The 17,702-nt window shown below is 55.3% G+C and overlaps 2 protein-coding genes across 3 annotated transcripts; one reads left to right on the forward strand and one right to left on the reverse strand.

The window, feature by feature from the left end:
* Positions 1–68: 68 nt before the first annotated feature.
* Positions 69–2,004, reverse strand: LAMTOR2 (late endosomal/lysosomal adaptor, MAPK and MTOR activator 2). The gene is made up of 4 exons (XM_063420537.1): positions 1,850–2,004; positions 783–945; positions 578–667; positions 69–288 (listed from the first exon to the last, which is right to left on the reverse strand). Exons 1-4 carry the CDS (start codon positions 1,915–1,917, stop codon positions 232–234), a joined length of 378 nt encoding a protein of 125 aa, XP_063276607.1. The 5' UTR covers positions 1,918–2,004; the 3' UTR covers positions 69–231.
* Positions 2,005–2,360: 356 nt separating this feature from the next.
* On the forward strand, positions 2,361–13,992 carry UBQLN4 (ubiquilin 4). Of its 2 annotated transcripts, XM_063420366.1 has the most exons (11): positions 2,361–2,574; positions 4,471–4,622; positions 6,885–7,090; positions 7,411–7,673; positions 8,817–8,975; positions 9,641–9,866; positions 10,225–10,364; positions 10,798–10,881; positions 11,469–11,584; positions 12,224–12,401; positions 12,788–13,992. In XM_063420366.1, exons 1-11 carry the CDS (start codon positions 2,416–2,418, stop codon positions 12,938–12,940), a joined length of 1,836 nt encoding a protein of 611 aa, XP_063276436.1. In that variant the 5' UTR covers positions 2,361–2,415; the 3' UTR covers positions 12,941–13,992. The 2 variants fall into 2 exon arrangements, with proteins under 2 accessions (XP_063276436.1, XP_063276437.1); XM_063420367.1 differs by lacking the exon at positions 10,798–10,881.
* Positions 13,993–17,702: the final 3,710 nt, after the last annotated feature.

Consider the following 17,702-nt stretch of genomic DNA (forward strand, 5'->3'; position numbering starts at 1 on the left):
TTGTCTTTCCCCAGGGCAGCCCAGCCAGGCTGTTACCCCTCAGCTCCCCCAACAACAGACACAATGGACACAAGCATCAAACATACTTTTATTTCCCCAGCTTTTGTATTCCTGCCACCTTATTTTTAACACCACACTAGAGCTCCGGGATGCCCATGGGGCCCACGCCCAGCCCACGCTGACGGTGACGGTGTTGGAGCCCAGTGGCACTGCAGAGCCTCCACTACACGCTCACGATGCGGCCACCTGCGTGAGCGGCTCCTCCAGGTACTGCACTAGTGCCTGTGCCTGCAAGCAGAGAATTGCATGAGCCACGCTCAGGTGGGTTTTGCAACCTGTGTGCCCATTGCCCACTTGCTTGTTGTAATTTTTATTTCAGTTTAGAACTTTAAAAAGGTGTGATGCAGTGCCTGGGCAGGCATGGGGTACAGAGGAGTCTCTGCAAGGTGCAAAGAGTGTCCCAGGCACAGCAGCTTCCTCCAACCCTTCCATCCCAATCCTCGTCAACAGCTCCTTCCCACACCAAAGCAGGCATGCAGCCCTGCAGACCCCCTGGCCACCTCCCCACCTGCATTACCTTGGCTTTCAGCATCCCAAATCCGACCGTCTCCTTGGCGTACATGCAGAGCAGTAGGTTTGCCACCCGTGTGATGGCCACTCGCCCCTCCTGCCCAGGAAGAAACAGCCCCTGTTGCACCCCAGCTTGGCCTGGACCCCCAGCACGGTCCTGGCACCACAGCCAGGTCCTCAGGGAGGGCAGGGCAGGCCCCAGCCCCACGTACCATACAGTCCATGAGGATGAATTTGAGGTTGTCCTCGTTGAACGCCTGGTGCCCATTCTTGTCATAGGCCACCCAGATGTTGCTGGCGATGGCCGCAGTGACCCTGGCATCAGTGTCCCCGTAGCCCGAGTAGGCAAGCAAGGACCCCTCGTTGTTCAGCAGCCTAAGAAGAACACAGTAAGGCAAACTGATGCCTCTAAAACCAGACCCTCTTTCAGTACCAGGGGTAGAGCAAACCCTCCCACCCTGTCCCAAGCACTGCTCCCAAGACCTCCCACTCTGCAGGAGTTTGGCAGGGGGTGGAGGGGCTCCAAAGCCACAAAGCTCAGCAGTGGCCCCAGGCCCTAGCAGGGCAGTGCAGCACTGAGATGGCTCTGTCTGTTGAAGCAGTGGGACCTGCCACAGGCTGGGCATGAGCCTTGGGGACAATCATTGTGCACGGCCCCAGCTCGGAGCATGGCCCTTGCACTGTGCACAAGGCATCCCAGCAGCAGACATCTGGAACGGTGCAAGGCCTCAGCCCCACACACTGTGCTCAGTCCCAGCACCATCTGCAGCCCAGCACCGTGCAGAGTGTGTGGCCTCAGTGCCATGCCTGCCCCTGGAAGAGCCCCTTGCCTTCCATGGGCAGGGACAGGGAGCATCCCTGGGTAGGGACAGGAGCAAGGGCAAGAAGCATCCCCAAGGAGAGGCAGGAGCAGGGGCTGGGGAAAGGCAGGCAGCATCTCTGGGCAGGGGCAGCATTCCCGGGGCAGGAGCAGGGGCAGCATGCCTGAAGCAGGTTCAGGACATAGGCAGGAGTAGGGACAAAATCTGGGGCGGGAGCAAGGGCTGGGACAGGAACAAGGACAGGGGCAGGGACGGGAGAATGGTAGGCAGCATCTCCGGGCAGGGGCAGCGTCTCCTGGGGCACGGACAGGGGCAGTATCTGCCGGCCTAAGTACAAGGAAAACATCCCGGGGCAGGGAAAGCATCCCCTGGCAGTGGCGTCACCCCGCATCAGGAGCCGCCGGTGCCCGCCGGGCCCGCTCGGGGAAGGCCGCCCCCCGCCCGCCCCCCGCACTCACAGCGTGCTCTGGACGCCGCCGGTGTTGGCCTGGCTGAGCACCTGCGTCAGGGCCTTGGGCCGCAGCATGGCCGCCGCCGGCACCGCGGGGCGGGGGTGGCGCCGCGCCGGGCGGGGCCGTCACGGGGCCGCGCCGCGCCCGGAGCATCCCGGGGGCTGTAGTCCCGGCCGGGCCCCGCCGGTGCCTCGGTGGGAAGGGGCCCGGGGGCACCGGGACTCCAGAGGGGCCTCGGCAGCAGAAGGGAGCACGGGGCAGGCGTGGGCCCTCGGTGGCCGCGGGGAGCGGGAATGGGGCCGGTTAAAGGGGGGTCGTTGGGGGCACCGGTGGGGCCCTGCGGGCCGCATCCCCTCCCCGTTCTGCCCTGCCCAGGCTCTGGGCCCCTCTTTCCGCTCCCGTTCTGCCTCCCCCGGCCCTGTGAGCCCCCGCCCCGGGCTGTCCCCCCAGCCCCGCGCTGCCGGTGTCCCTCCGGGCCGCGGCGGGGCGCTGTCGCGGGGCGAGGCCGTGCTGTGGCGCCGCTCCCGGCTCTCTGTGGTGGCGGCGGCCCGGGCTGGTGGCGGGCGGCGAAGATGGCGGAGCCGAGTGGTGGCGGCGGTGGCGGCGGCCCCGGCCCCGGGCCCGGCGGGGACGGCCAGGCAGGGCCTGGCGGGACGCTCATCCGTGTCACCGTCAAGACCCCCAAGGACAAGGAGGAGATCGTCATCGCGGACGGCGCCTCCGTGCGCGAGGTGGGGGTGGGGGCGGAGGCAGGCCGGGGGGGCGGAGAGGCCTGGAGGGGGCTGTCGCGGGTGTTGAGGGGCGGGGGCGGCAGCTCTTGGGGGACTGGGGGATCGAGGAGTGGGGTGAAGGGTTTTTGGGAAGGGATCTGAGTTTGGGGCCGGGGAGGAATTTTGGGCGGGCGTGAGGAGCGGGGGAAGGGGGCTCTGGGCTGGGGGGCGGTCAGAGGGTCCGGGGGGCTTCTTGGAGACCCGGATCAGCGCTGGGGCTGGCTTCGTAACCTTTCGGGCCCCCCGGGCCCTTGGGCTTTGCTGGAGCCAGGCTGGGAGGGAGCGGGGAGTTCTGAAGGAGGGCAGGTGCTGGAGGGCTTTAGAAGCGAAGCAGTCCCCGGGGCGGGAGGTGATCTGGGGGGCTCACCTGTGGGAGGGGTCCTGGGTGTCGAAACCTGAATAGTTGAGGGACTCGGACAGCGGCTTTGGAGGTGGTGGCAGTGGGAGGGGTGTGAAGGACCAGGGTGGGGTCTGGGGGCTTGGGCCGTGGGCTGGGCTGCGTGGGAGATTGTTTCCTGAGCGGAGGTGTGCGAAAGGTGTTGGAATTGCGGGCAGAGCCGGATGGGTGCGTGGGGGGTTGTTGGGTGGGCATCTGGGAGTCCTGGCGGTGGTCTGGACTTCTCTGGAGGCAGATTCCCCGGGCGAGGGGAGAGAAGCCGGGCAGATGTTTGAGGCCAACGTTGGATGAGGTGGAGGAGAGGAAACATCGGCCTTTCCATGGGTGGGCCGGGGGGAGCTCTGCACCTGCTAGGGAGTGGGAGAGGGCTGGGATTGGCAAGAGCTGGGGTTAGAAAAGGCTGGGATTGGCAGGGGCTGGCTCTGCAGCTGCTCCTGGCGTTGAGGAAGTGGCGATGCCCACTGGGACAAGGTGTCATGGGCTCTGCGCTGGGCTGGCTGCAGGGCACGAGGTCGCCGTGTGAAAGGCCTGGCAGGGATCTCTGGGCAGCCGTTCACGGCGTGGGCAGGGGCTGTGCACGTGTGGCCCTCCTGATCCTTTCCGTCCAGGGAGCCCATTGGTACAGGGGGTGTGGAGTAAGGGCTTTCTGCAGGGAGAGCATGGAGCTGTACGGGCAGACGTGGAGCTGTGTGGGGAGAGACACAGACAGGGTGATCTGGGGCTGTGCTGTGCCCAGCCTTGTTTTTAGATTCTGCTGTGAAGGCTGAGAGGTCTGGAACTGGCATGCATTTCTCCCTCCATCCTGGCCTTCCCCTCTGAATTCCCTATAGTTTGTGTTTTCCATGTGCAAGGAATTATTTCCTGCAAATCAATCTGGGAATGCCCCAGCAGGGCCAGCAGTGAGAGACTTGCTTGCAGGTGTAAATCCCAGCACAGCACACAGTAAGGAAGAGGTGTCCACGCTCCATGGCACGCTCACAGGGAATTCAGTTGCAGAAATAGGAATTGGAGAAGACCTAGTTTATTTCCATTGGCTGATAAAGGATTATTCCCTTTTCCATAGAGCTCTGTCCTGTATTAAATCAGAGTTTGGCTTTCCTTAGGAAAAAAAACTCAAATGAGCAGACGAAACCAGTTCAGTCATTCAGGATAAATGGTGTGTTTGGGTTAGGTCTGAAGCACTATTGGTCTGGCTTTGGAAGCCTTCAGCTCTTCTGAGGGAAAAGCTCTTTTTTTTCTGAGATTTACTCCATAGTTTGTGATTTCAGAGCTTGTCTTTGCTTTGTTTTGGTTTTCATTAACACCTCAGACATCATCAGCAACTGGTGCCTGTGTGGTACCTTCATGGACTCTGAGGGTTTGTCAGTTCCTTGTGCTGTTCCCAGAGTGGATGTGGTCTCTGGAGCTTTATGTTGCTGGTACAAATCCTGTGCCTGAAAAGTGCTCTGTTTGTTTTTCAGTTCAAAGAAGAGATTTCTAGACGGTTTAAAGCCAAACAGGATCAGCTGGTTCTGATCTTTGCTGGAAAGATCCTGAAGGATGGAGACACGTTGAATCAACATGGGATCAAAGATGGGCTCACTGTTCACTTGGTCATTAAGACTCCGCAGAAGTAAGAGCTTGATCTTGGAGGGGCTGGGGTCAAATGGGAATAACTGATTGTGCTGATCCTGGAGAGCTTTCCCTGCCCAAGCTGTGCCATGCAGCAATGGGGTTTGTCGCTCACCTGTCCATGGATGACACAGCTGTGATGGTGTATGGCAGTTACCTGGAAGGGCTGGTACCCTTTAACATTCGTGTGTGTGTCTTGGAAGAACCCATCACAAATGGATACTGGTTCTAGCAGACCAGCAAAAGTTCTAGAGGAAGTTTCTGATACAAGAAGTTGCTTTCCCAGTGAATTTGTGTTGCTGTAGCAGCCAATACCTGGGTTTTCTGTCACCTGTGACATCCTCAGCTCTGAGCCTGTGCTCAGGCTCTCTGAGGTGCCACAGGAGGCACGTGGCCTGCAGAGCTCTGTGTGGCCCCTGGAGGCTGCACAGGCCGACAGACAGAGGATGCTCCACACCAGGAGTGTGCAGAGGCTCAGGCTGTGCAGCCACGGCCACGGGGCAGGGTGGGGGTTCACTCACGGGGTGCTGTGGGTGCCCTCGGGGGAGCTTCCAGTGGGGATGTGGCTCATGTGCACCACAGACCTCAGGCTGAGAGCGGGACACAGGGCTGGCCTCAGGCTCCTGTGTTTAGCTCTTCCCAGCAGTGTCCAGAGGGATGGTGGGCATGGAGGGATTTGGGAACAGCTGCTGTGCTTGAGTTGCAGCCACATTTCATTGATCTTGAAAGGCCCTTCAGAGCTGTGCCTTGGGCTCCAGCAGCGCTGTGCCCCAGCTCCCATGGAGCTCCAGGCCTGTGTCTCTGTGCAGTTCTGCTGTCCCCTGGGAGAGCTGCATTAATCAAGATGGGTTTTTTCCCTGTTTGGTTTTTTTTTCCCACCTATTTTTTTACAAACACAAGGAAGTGTACTGTCAGGTTCTGTGGCCTCTCCTTGGATTCTGCCTCTCCAAGTAGCCTGAGAGCCTGATGCTGTTTCTGCTGTCTCCACTATAAATGTAGTATTGGCAAACCATTTCAAAGGGTGAATCAGAGCTGTCCTAGGCCGCTCATTTTTCTCCTGCTAATAGTCCTAGATAAGTGCTTACTGAAGACATTACAGCCTCTTCCTGTGAGAACAGGCTGAGAGAAACCAAGTGCCCTTTCTCTAGCTTCCTTCTTCTCTCTTATTCAGCTTCCTATTTGCTTTGTTTCCCCACTCTGCCTCTCTCAGTGGCCAGTGGTTTTCAGCAGCAATCAGGTTAGTCTGAACAGTGGACAGGGACATTCAGGGTTAATTTTTCAAGTTCTAGAAGAGTGAAAAAGGAAAAGGAGATAGAGAAAGGAAACAATTCTTGGTTTGGGAAAAAAAATCAGGAAATCATTGTTCTTGTTGTCAGAGGTATAATAGCATTATTGAGGTGAGTAAAGTGAATTTTTTGGTCTAATTTAACGAAAGCTCTTCAGTGTTAGTCCAGGACTCACTGTTGTGGCTGCAAAGGCTTCAGAAAATCTTTAAATGCTCTCTTTCAAATTCCTGTAACACTCTTGAGGAGTAACTGTGAGTTACTTGAGGAGTAACAAGGGACTAACCTGGGTTGGTGTATTCAGCAAAGCTGATGTCCAGCACCTGCTGTGTGGTGGCTGACAGCACAGTGTCTATGTGGGTGTGTTAAAAGAAGCTCCAGACAACTTGTGTTGGAGCAGGAGCCTTGCATCAAGGTGCAGCCAGTGGCAGAGCTGGGAATTTGGAGCCAAGCTGGCCAGAAACATTCCATGGCTTTGTGAGACAGGTGCTGGCTGCCTTGTGCCTCAGTTTCTCTCTTTGTACAGTAATGCTAATGATTCTTTTTGCCCTAGAAGCACTGATAGGAATATTCAGAAGTGAACATTGTTATTTACCTCATGCACTAGGCCTGCTGTAACCTCTTGTGATTTCTGTGGGAGCAGCAGAGTGATTTTCCTGTTTGGAGCACACTCATTGCTCAAGGATATGGCTGCAGTAAATAGTTCAGTGGGATTCAGGGAGAGCTGGGTACAGCTCAGGGTAAGACCAGTCCAGCCGCCCTGTGTGGGCCAGGACATGTCAGGGGCTGCAGTGCATCAGGATGGGAGGCAGACTCCAGCAGATGGGAGGCATCTGGGAGCACAGCTGTGGATCAATGCAGGCAGAGATGGGATGGAAGCTGAGGCTGGCTGCTGTGGGGTGTGCATCCTGTGTCCTCACGGAGGACTCCCCTTGCCCTTCCCCAGGTACCAGGAGTTTAATACCTTTTATCCTTTGCAGGGTCCAAGATTCAACATCTTCTGCTTCTGCCCCCAGTGCTGCTTCTGCCCCCACTACAACCCCTTCTTCTCCTGCTGCCCCGTCTCAGCCCTCTACATCCAGCAGTGCTGGTCCGGATGCAGGGAGCGGCAGCAGACGGAGCAGTGGGTCGGGGACCATGGGAGGTCCTGGAGATGGAGGCCCCAACAGTGCTGCATCCATCCTGTGTAAGTGGGGCTGTGAGAAGGAAGAACTTTCTGGGATTAGACAAAGGAATTGGGGTTCTTGACCCCTGTTGTTGTCTCTGCTTGCCGTGGGCTTTGCATGAGTCACTCCCATGGCACACGGCTGTGTCCCTGCTCAAGGTAGTGCCACTTAGTGAAGTGTGTGTGTGTAGGGTTGTCTTTACTCGAAGCTGGCTGCCCTAGGAATACAGGATACCCCAGGGTTTGCAGGAGTGCAGTTCAGCTGATGTGCCTGTCCTCTCTTGCAGTTGCTGGCAGTTACTGACTCACGCCTCTCTTCCCGTGTGTTGTTCCCTCTCCAGCTGGCTTCGGTGGCATCACGGGGCTGGGCAACCTTGGCATGGGCTCTGCCAACTTCATGGAGCTCCAGCAGCAGATGCAGCGGCAGCTGATGTCCAACCCAGAGATGCTTTCCCAGATCATGGAGAATCCCTTGGTGCAGAACATGATGTCTAACCCTGACCTCATGAGGCAGATGATCATGGCCAATCCCCAGATGCAGCAGCTCATGGAGCGAAATCCAGAGATAAGCCACATGCTCAATAACCCAGAGCTCATGAGGCAGGTGAGTCACACCAGGGCTCAATAAAGAGTGTTGAGGAGAGTCTTTGTGGACCAACATCAGTATCTGCACTGCAGAGGAGGAATGGGAATGCCAGAGCAGTGGATTTGGAGGTCTCTTCCTTCCTGCTGTGAGCTCCCCATAAACAGATGGTGGTCTTGAGTTATGTGAATACTCATGACTCAACCCACATCCTTGCAACTCTTATCTCCATTTCAGAGCTATTGAATCCATGGTGTATAGGGAAAAAAAGGGATGCTGGGATTTTCCTAGCATGTTGACTACAAGGCTGTGTGTTGACTCAGGGATGGGAGTAAAAACAGTGCCAGAGAAGTGAAGCTACTGCAAAAATTCTTTATTTCTCTCTAGTTCTTTTGACAGATTACAGAGACTCCAGAGCTGTACAGTTAGTGTTTCACTACCTGTGTCAGTGGGGAGCCCTAGTGTAGACTGGGATCCCAGAGGGTTCTCATTTTTCCCAGAACAGAGAGGACCCATGTCCAAGAGGAGTGGCTGTCTGGAAGACCAAAGGTTCATCAGAAGGGAATCCTAAGGGATCAGTGAGAATCTGGGTGTTAATAGCTGTAGACAGGACTCTGCTGTTTCCTGGGAAGGTTTGTCAGGAGGGTTGTGCTGAATGGGCCTAGTTTCCATCTGCTTCTCAGTTATTCTGTTTTCAGCTGTATCGGCCATACATGAAATTCCAGAGCTGCAGTTCTAAATTGTGAATAATTTGTACTTAAGCAGTTCCTCAAATGAGACCTGGATATTTTGATGGGGAGACCCATCAAAAGTGTGGAGAGGGTGGAAGGATCCACCTTCCCTGTTGTATGTAGTCCATCAGTCTGAGTGGGAGCATTTGGGTGTCAGATGTTTGGATATCCTGATACTGCTTAGGAACAGAACAGTCTCATCGAGCTGAACCGAGGCTGAGAAGGAAGAGAGCTGAGCAAGGCTGGGGAGGAGCCTGGATCCCTGGGCTCTCTTTGCTTGGATAAATGATCTCTCTGCCCTCTGCCTGTGAATAGGGTTTAATTATCCTCTCTCTCCTGGGAGCTGAGATTTAACTCTTTCATGGCTTGGCTGCTGACCAGGCTCTTGATCTGCTGTGGCCCTGAGCTTTCCACCTTTTCCTCCTTCTCCCAGACGATGGAATTGGCTCGTAACCCTGCGATGATGCAGGAGATGATGCGGAACCAGGACCGTGCTTTGAGTAACCTCGAGAGCATTCCAGGAGGATACAATGCCCTGCGCCGGATGTACACGGACATCCAGGAGCCCATGTTTAGTGCGGCCAGGGAGCAGGTATTGGCTGCATTCCTGTGGGTGGGGTGTAGTGTGGGAAAGGGGTCTTTCCCTGTGCACTGTGCTGACAGGGCAGTTTTCCTAGAGTGTGGCTCTTCATCCCTCCACTCCAGTACAGGCACTGGCCGGAGAACATGGTGCAGTGCCTGTCGTGACATGGGTTTAGATGTCAGAGAGACCTGCTCTGGCTCCTGCAGTCCCCCAGCAGGCTGGATGCCAGCCCTGACCGAGAGGCAGGCCCTGTCACTGTAGCACAGCCCTCTGCTCCCTGGATTAGCTGGAGCCCAACGCCTTTGCAACGGAGCTGGCTCACATCCAGCTGGCCGGTAGTGCGGGAGGAGGGAGCACAGGTCTGGCTGCAGAGGGCTGTGCAGGCACACTCCAGTCCAGCATTACCTCCTGGTATGTCCGGGTGCTGGTTTCACAGGGGCGTTTTGAAGCCCTGTGTTTGGGAGCTGAATCCGAGGCTGTGGCCACTCCTGTGCCTGGTCTTTTCTGAGTGAGGTGTATTGTGGATTGCAGATTTCTCAGGAGGCGGATCATGGCACGTGTTTAGCAAATTCTGGACTTGGCTGAATATCATCGGCTGTTCCCTGGCTCGCTCAGGGGTTGGTCTGCTGGGACTAACTGATTCCATCTGTTTCTTTTTTTTTTTTCCTCCCTAGTTTGGCAACAATCCTTTCTCTTCCTTGACGGGGAATTCTGACAGCTCGAGCTCTCAGCCTTTGCGGACGGAGAACAGAGAGCCATTGCCAAACCCCTGGAGCCCCACACCCCCTGCCTCCCAGAGTCAGGCACCCAGCAGTGAAGGGAGCACGGGCTCGGCAACCACCCAGGGCACCCCAACTGTATCCAACCCCTTCGGGCTGAATGCTGCCAGTTTTGGTGCTGGTACGTAAGGGAAGAGCCCGAGGGTGCTGCTGGCTGAGCAGGTCACCCAGGTTTCCTTGGAGGGCCAGTTCCTCTGGCATTTGAGCCCTGTCTGTGGCTGTTATCCAGAGGAATGGGTCTAGCCTACTTGCAGACACTAATTAATTATTCTGATGCACTTGTGGGACAGTTCTTTGGGAACTCTGCTGTCCTTGAAGCTCTCAAGAGCAGGAGAGTGGCCAGCAGGGCACTGCCATGGCTGTCCACAGTCATGTTTGCTGCTGCAGGGGCAATAGAGTACAGGCAATTTGTGTTTCAGGCAATGTAGTGGTGCTCAGGCTCATCAGGGGTTTTGCTTTGTCTTCCCTTCCCCTTGCAGGCATGTTCAACAGTCCAGAGATGCAAGGACTCCTGCAGCAGATTTCCGAAAACCCTCAGTTGATGCAGAACATGATCTCTGCCCCCTACATGCGGAGCATGATGCAAACTCTTGCCCAGAACCCGGACTTTGCAGCACAGGTAAAAGTGTTGCCGTTGTCCGCTGTTGCTAGGCAGGCCATGAGCTCAGTGTGAGGTCAGTCTGCTGCTGGGGTCAGACTGGTTCCTCCTGCAGACCCTGGAGCAGAGTGAATGCACAGTTTGGTTGTATTTCTCGATAGCCTGAGGACAGCCCCAGCTCTGAGCCCTGTGTGTTTGCAGAGCTGCTAACACAAGAGGTGGCTCTCAAAAGGACACGGGAATGACCCTTCTCTTTGCCCATGGCCAAGTGGCACCTGTTCAACACTGCTGTCAGGAACTGAGCATTTTGACCCCCTTAGCAGGGAAGCATGTTGAAAGCCCAGGGAGGGAGTCAGGGGCCCCATGACTGACCTGTTCTTCATGGCTTAGTTGCATAGGGTTTAACAGCAAGTGGCAGCCTCTGATCCTACCTACATGTGCTGTCTCTTGCTAGATCATGGTAAATGTCCCCCTCTTTGCTGGGAATCCACAGCTTCAAGAACAGCTCCGCCTTCAGCTCCCTGTCTTCTTGCAGCAGGTAAAGGCCTCTGGCTGGCCGTGTGCTGCCCTCAGCCCCTGGCTCCAGAGCTTCTCCCCCCACTGTGGCACAGGCAGAATCTCAGCTGCTTGGTTGAGTGCAGTAGGAAGCATGGGGGCTTGGGGGGCCGGGCTGAGGAAGGAAGGGGGTTGCACAGGGGAGACAAACAGGAAGAACTTGGTTAGACAAGGTAGTCTGAATTAACTCATCTGAATTACTGAAAGGTGGACTCCAGGTTAGGCTTGTTAAGCTACTTGGAACCCCTCTGTAGACAGTTTCTCACTGTTGTTGACTTTACAAAAATTACAGCAGCTGGTTCTCAGGTAAATCAGAGTCCAAAGGCATGTGTCCCCAGTTGTAATCATCTGATTCACCCAGTTCATTTAGGAAACCTGATGTGAGCTCTGTTAGTGTCCCTGCAGGTGAGCCCTGCAGTCTGGAGCCTCAGAGGAGGATCCAGACATGAAGGCTGGCGCTGGCCGCAGGCAAGAGGCGCGGCATGGCGCTGGCTCGGTTGTGACAGTGCTGGAGCTCTGACTGCCTGAGCCCTCACTGGTTGGTACCGTGGTGTCTCTCTTGGTCCCCAGATGCAGAATCCGGACTCCCTGTCCATCCTCACCAACCCTCGCGCCATGCAGGCCCTGCTCCAGATCCAGCAGGGACTCCAGACGCTGCAGACGGAGGCCCCCGGACTAGTGCCAAGGTATGGCGTGCTCCAGAGTGGGGCCATGCAGGCACAACAGCTGTGCCCAGTACCAGCAGGCAGAACTGCCTGTGGATTCATCTGGGAGATCTGCTTAGGGTGTTCTGTCGTGGGTTCTTGTGCGGGTGTGTGCCTGTAGGCCTCTCTGAGCAAGCGAATTAATTAGCACTTGCTGCTTGCTAGTGCTTCACTGGGAAGTCCTTGACCCTTCCTTTTTGGAGAAAAGGTTTGGAATGCACTTGGTCCTTCTCCCATCCTTTGTTTGCTGTATTCAGTGTGTGCTGAACTCAAGAACTTCATGGAGAACATCTGGAGAGCAGTATGAGATGGACAGACACAGATACAAGTCTGGGTGGGTGTGCTGGGGCAGGCTGATCTACTGGCAGCTCTCTGCTCACTGTCACCATGGGTCATGCTCCATCACAGCAGTTCTCTGCAGGCTTCTGTTAGCTTTGCTCACTCCCAGTGCCATGTGTGACCAGAACATGGGTGTAGCCTGTTCAGTTTTCAGAGCTGCCTTGTAGCAGGCCCTTCAGTGAGGACCAGCCTGGTCACGCTTGCTGGCTGCTCTGCTGCCCCACTCTGGGGGGTGCCCAGAGTGCCAGTGTTGCCCTGAGCATGCCCTGCCTTCCTCTGCAGCCTCGGCTCCTTTGGCATGCCCCGGATGCCCCCGTCCTCCACAGGAGGAAGCACAATCCCGGAGAACCCCGTTCCCTCCGCTTCGACGCCGGCCAGTGCCTCTCCAGCTGGGGGTGGTAACCCTCAACAGCAGCTCATGCAGCAGATGATCCAGCTGCTGGCCGGAGGAAGCTCTCAAGTACGTAGCACCCAGCAGGAGCTGGCACGGGCAGGGAGGTCTCCAGGGAGGTTCCCATCTCACCCCACTCTGGGATGTGGTCCCCAACAGTCTCTTGTGACTGTGGTGCTGTAGGCCAGATTTGGTGTTGGGTCTGGCTGATTCTTCGGGGTGTTGAACCCTTTGAGAGGTTTAAGCTCAGCGTGCTGGGGATCCTTTTCCCTGCACTGCTGCCACTGTCAGTACTGAGCCAGGACTGACTCCGGTGTGGCTGCTGTGCCACAATCCAAGGGGACGTGGAGACTGTCCCCACGCTGAGCTCGGGGTTGCTGTGGCTGCTGGCAGTGCCCGTGGTGGAACGCTGTCTGTGCTCTCTGACTCCAGGCTCTCTGTCCTTCTCCTGGCAGGCGCAGAGTCCCGAAGTGCGATTCCAACAGCAGCTGGAGCAGCTGAATGCCATGGGCTTCATCAACCGTGAGGCCAATCTGCAGGCGCTCATCGCCACCGGTGGGGACATCAACGCAGCAATCGAGAGACTGCTGGGCTCCCAGCCTTCCTAAACTCTGTCCTGCTGTCCCACAGACGTCAGCACATGCATCCATACACATGCACAGGGGATCTTTCCGGAAAGCCCGCCATCATTTTCATATCTGACAGCTGTCCATGTATTTAAAACAAAAAGATACAGCTTAACCCTTGACCTTCCTACTAAGTTAAGATTTCATGTTGAAATGCTCTTTAACTGGCTTGTATGTGGATTCCAGTTCTCATCGTGGCCACAGAGACTTCAGATGTGTATTTTTTCCTAAATATGCCCTGTCTCAGACACTCTTCTCTCTCTCTCTCTAGATGGTAGAGGCGATACTTCTAGTTACTTACCTGAATGATTGTGTTTTGAGTAGCTTGATTTTAACTGTACATGATTCCTTCCCCTAGCCCTCCTTTCAGGCAAATATTTAAAAAATTGAGCCAAGTTTGGGGATTGCTTATTTCTCTCAGTATCTTATTGGGAATGGATCAAAAGAAAAAATGAAATTACGTGAGAATTTCTGATGTCATTTGTCTTAATGTTTTCTGGGATAAACCAAGCCTATGTCCCTCACTCACAGGTGCCTCCAGTCTCCTGGTAGAGGGTTAATGGGTGCAAAACCTGCATTTGAAGTGTGGCCTCTTTACGCTCTGGGGGTGGTGTAAGGGAGCCCAGGGGTGTGCAGTGACCAGGGGTGCTGTTCTTGAGGTTGAGTTGAAGGTGCTGTGCAGAGGAAGGTGTTCAGGTGTGTTTCTGCCCAAGTCATGTGGTTCCTGGTTGGAAGTGTGCAGGGTCACTGACTCCTGTGCTCAGTGGGCTCATTTCTACAAGTGTGAAAACTAAAAAGGAAATGGAAAAATAAGCTAACAGTCTTCTTGCTTCACTGGAAAATGTTGAAGTTCATGTTCTTCCCAGTTTAGCTCCATCCTCCACCCCCCTTCCATTCTGATGTGTTTGGATGTTCCTACTGTCCAAGAGACTCCCCAGGACCAGCAGGGTGGTATTTCCCAGGAGCCTCCATGGCTGTGTAATTTGCATACACCATTTTTATCAAAGGAAAATAAATGCGCACAACCATCTGTCTCCCTGCATCCCTGTCTCATCCTTGCCTGCCTCGGCTCAGCTGGGCCAGTTCCCAGTTCTTGGGATTAACCCGTCCTGTCCTGTTCCCCGTGCTCAGCGCAGGCATGGGGGTGTCACTGTCCCTCCCCACCTGGCCCGGCTGCCTTCCCTCGGGGCTAGGAAACCTTTGACACTTCAGGAATGCTGCTGAAGCTTCCCAAAATTGGTCCTAAACTGGCGGTTTGGAAGCTTCTTTTGAATCGGAATTGGCAGTTAGGAACTGTTGGAACTGGTGAGAGCTGGGAGTCAGTGCTGTGTGATAGTTTAACGTTTGTTTCAGTGTGGGAGGATTGGGCAGAGAGGGAACAGGAGGTTTGTTGCATACCTGTAAAACCTGCTGCACCCAGCTGGCTCCGGAGCTGCAACTGGGATCGATGGGTGTTCGTGTTGCTGAGAGTGTAGGTGGTGGAGAAAACACAGGGCTGAAAACACTCCTGCCTCTGTGTGTGCATCCTAATGAGACTGCAGTCCCTTGGAGCAGGATTTAGAAAGCAGCTTTAACCTCTTCTGGAGGCTGTGCACAAATGTGTGGATTGCTTTGTGCAACCTCTCCTCAGACGTGAGACATTTGCACAGAGCTGTGTAGGGATGGGGCTGGAGGTCCCAATTGGCACTGGCGGGGTCAGAGGTCTTCCCAAATGTTACTGATTGACCCCTTTGCAGCTCAGAACAGGCTCCTGAAAAGGCCTGTATGAGCCTTGGGATCTCTTCAGTGTCCCTTGGCAGCACTGAAATCTGTGTCCCTGCACAAGCCAGCTCTTTTAAGGAAGGGATCCTCCCTCTTGTGGGAGGATGGATGGTGCAAGCAGGGAAGGGAGGGTGCAGAGGGGCTGCTCAGGGTCACAGGGAATGGCAGTGGTACTCACCATATACCCCCATGGTGAGTTTGAACCTCTGAGGAGCAGAATTAGTCCCTCTAGTGTTGTCTCTGGCCAGGCAGAAGTCATCCTTTGACCCCCTCAGTGTGTCAGCAAGGTGTGACACGGTGATGTCAGGGGTCTGTGTGTGTGAGGGGATCTGTGTTAGAACAGGGATTTGGAGGGATGGAGCAGTTTAGTGACTCCAAAGCTGGCTGGAAATAAATCCTTGCGTGGTGGAGGAATCCTGCTGCAGTGTGTGCAGATGGCTGTGAACCACTGAGGAGAGTCCACAGGAGTTTGAGAACCCCGGAATGCTTTGGGTGGGAAGAGACGTCATAGCTCATCCCATTCCACACCCCTGCCACAGGCAGGGACACCTTCCACTGTCCCAGGCTGCTGCAAGCCCTGTCCAGCCTGGCCTTGAACACATCCAGGGATGGAGCAGCCACAGCTTTTCTGGGCACCCTGTGCCAGGGCCTCACCATGCTCACAGGGAAGAATTCCTTCTAATATCCAGTGTAAGTCTTCCCTCTTTTGGTTTAAAACCATTTCCCTTTGAGTCATTTTTATCTGTCTATATAAAAAAACTTTGTCATTTTCATATGTTCCCTTTAACTCCTGAGAGGCCACAATGAGCCCTCACAGGCTGTCCAGTCCTTGGTGTCTCTTGCTTGTTTAAGTGGGAAAACATTTCTCCTGTACATTGTAGCATCTGCTCCTGTGCCACTTTGGGATCATTCCTGCCCTGCTGCCAGCCCACCAGCCAAGATGCTAAAACTGAGACACAGGGCAGCCTGCAGCCTCCTTTGTCCATCTGATGCCACCTCACAGCTCTGCAGCCTCCCCCCACAGTCTGGCAAATCTGCCCATTCCACACTGCTCCCGAGGGCTTTGCTGTACTGGGAAGGAGAGTTGGGAATTTGCAGCTTCCTCAGTGGTGGGACACTGAGGCAGGGATCACTGGGAGAGAGCTGGGAGGTGGATGCAGCTGGGTCTGGCCTTTGGTACCAACGGGGGATGCAGATCTGGCCTTCCCAGGCTCCAAAGAAAAAGGTGCTTTGAAGGCTGGTGAGAAGGAGCCTTTTAGTGAAACCTTAATCCCCTCCAGAGCTTTCCCTAATCCCTGGTAATGTGTGTTCAAAGGCCCACTTCTGAAGGAATGACTGCACTTTCTCGCTTCCATATCTCTTCTTCCCCAAGGAATTGCCCAAAGTTGTTCTCACTGACTGCTTCCTCTCATTTTACTCTGATAAATAGAATTAATTATTTTAAAACACAATTAAAGAAGCAATTTCTGCTGCAGGTAGTGGCAAATCCAGCTGATTGATTGGGAGAGATTTCTGCTGTCAAGGATATATTTTCACTTCATTCCTCCCCCTTTCCCTGGAGGGGATCCTCAGCCTTTTCCCCCAATATCCCAGTGTAACACTTCGAAATCAAACCTCTGAAATGTGGAGGAGAGAAAGATGGCAGGAAACCAACATCTACATTCCTTTCAATAAACCAGTTTTTTGGTTACCAAGATCCATGGTATGGGCAGTTCTGATGGCCACAGCCCTGACTGTGGAGGGGCAAATTCAAAGTGACTCAAGAGAGGGTTGGTAGGGAAATATCCTGGGGTTAGGAGGACATGGAGTAGGATAACTTGGACAATATATGTGTGTTTATGTGGAACTGCTGCAGCACATTTGCTCAGCCACAGGAGTCATGACACTCCTGAATGATGCTCCTCAGCCTCTCTGCTGAATTGTGCAGCATTTAAGGGCAGAAAACCCTGATTTAGAGCATGGTTGAGCCACAGCCAGCCCTGACAACGCCCTGCTGCAGGACCCAGCCATGGCACATTTAGGGCCATATTTGTGTTTCTCTGACATGGTTTCTTTTTAATTTCACCAGCAAGGAATTAAACCTGGCTTCCTGCCACTGCCGGGCTGGTGCTGGTCATGTTCAGCAGAGTTTGCTGTGGGGTTTTGGGTGGTTCCAGTTTGTAGGGTTGGCTGTATCAGAGCCAACACTGCCCACAGTGGTGGTGCACTGGAACAGGGAGGGCAAGGGTGTGTGCGTGTGTGTGTGTGTGTGTGTGCGTGTGTGTGTGTGTACAGGGCAGAGTCAGCTCTGAGTGTGTGCGTGTGGCACACCCAGCACAGGCGTGAGCATTGCTCAGCAGGTGAGGGTGGGTCTGTGCGTGTGCCATGTTCACACGAGTGTGTCTGTGTGTGCGCCCGTGTGTGAGCACACGTTCATGTGTGTGAGCATACACACGCGTGTGCGTGTGCGAGCACGAGGGCAGATGTGGGTATGTGCACACTCATGTCTGTGTCCCTGCGTCCGTGTGTCCCCATGCCCGTGTATCCCCCGTCCCCATGTCCCCATCCCTGTCCCTGGGTGTCCCGCTGTCCCCGTGTCCCCATCCCTGTGTCCGTGTCCGTGTGTCCCACGTCCCCATGTCCCGATCTCTGTCCCCGTGTCCGTGTGTCCCGCTGTCCCTATCCCTGTCCCCGTGTGTCCCCCTGTCCCGATCCCTGTCCCCGTGTCCGTGTGTCCCGCTGTCCCCCTGTCCCCATCCCTGACCCCGTGTCCGTGTGTCCCGCTGTCCCCGTGCCCCGATCCCTGTCCCCGTGTCCGTGTGTCCCGCTGTCCCCTTGTCCCGATCCCTGTCCCCGTGTCCGTGTGTCCCGCTGTCCCCTTGTCCCGATCCCTGTCCCCGTGTCCGTGTGTCCCACGTCCCCATGTCCCGATCTCTGTCCCCGTGTCCGTGTGTCCCGCTGTCCCCATGTCCCGATCCCCGCCCCCGGCGCATCCTCGGCCCCG

The sequence above is a fragment of the Prinia subflava genome, chromosome 31 (genome assembly GCF_021018805.1).
Source record: "Prinia subflava isolate CZ2003 ecotype Zambia chromosome 31, Cam_Psub_1.2, whole genome shotgun sequence".
Taxonomy (NCBI): Eukaryota; Metazoa; Chordata; class Aves; order Passeriformes; family Cisticolidae; genus Prinia; species Prinia subflava.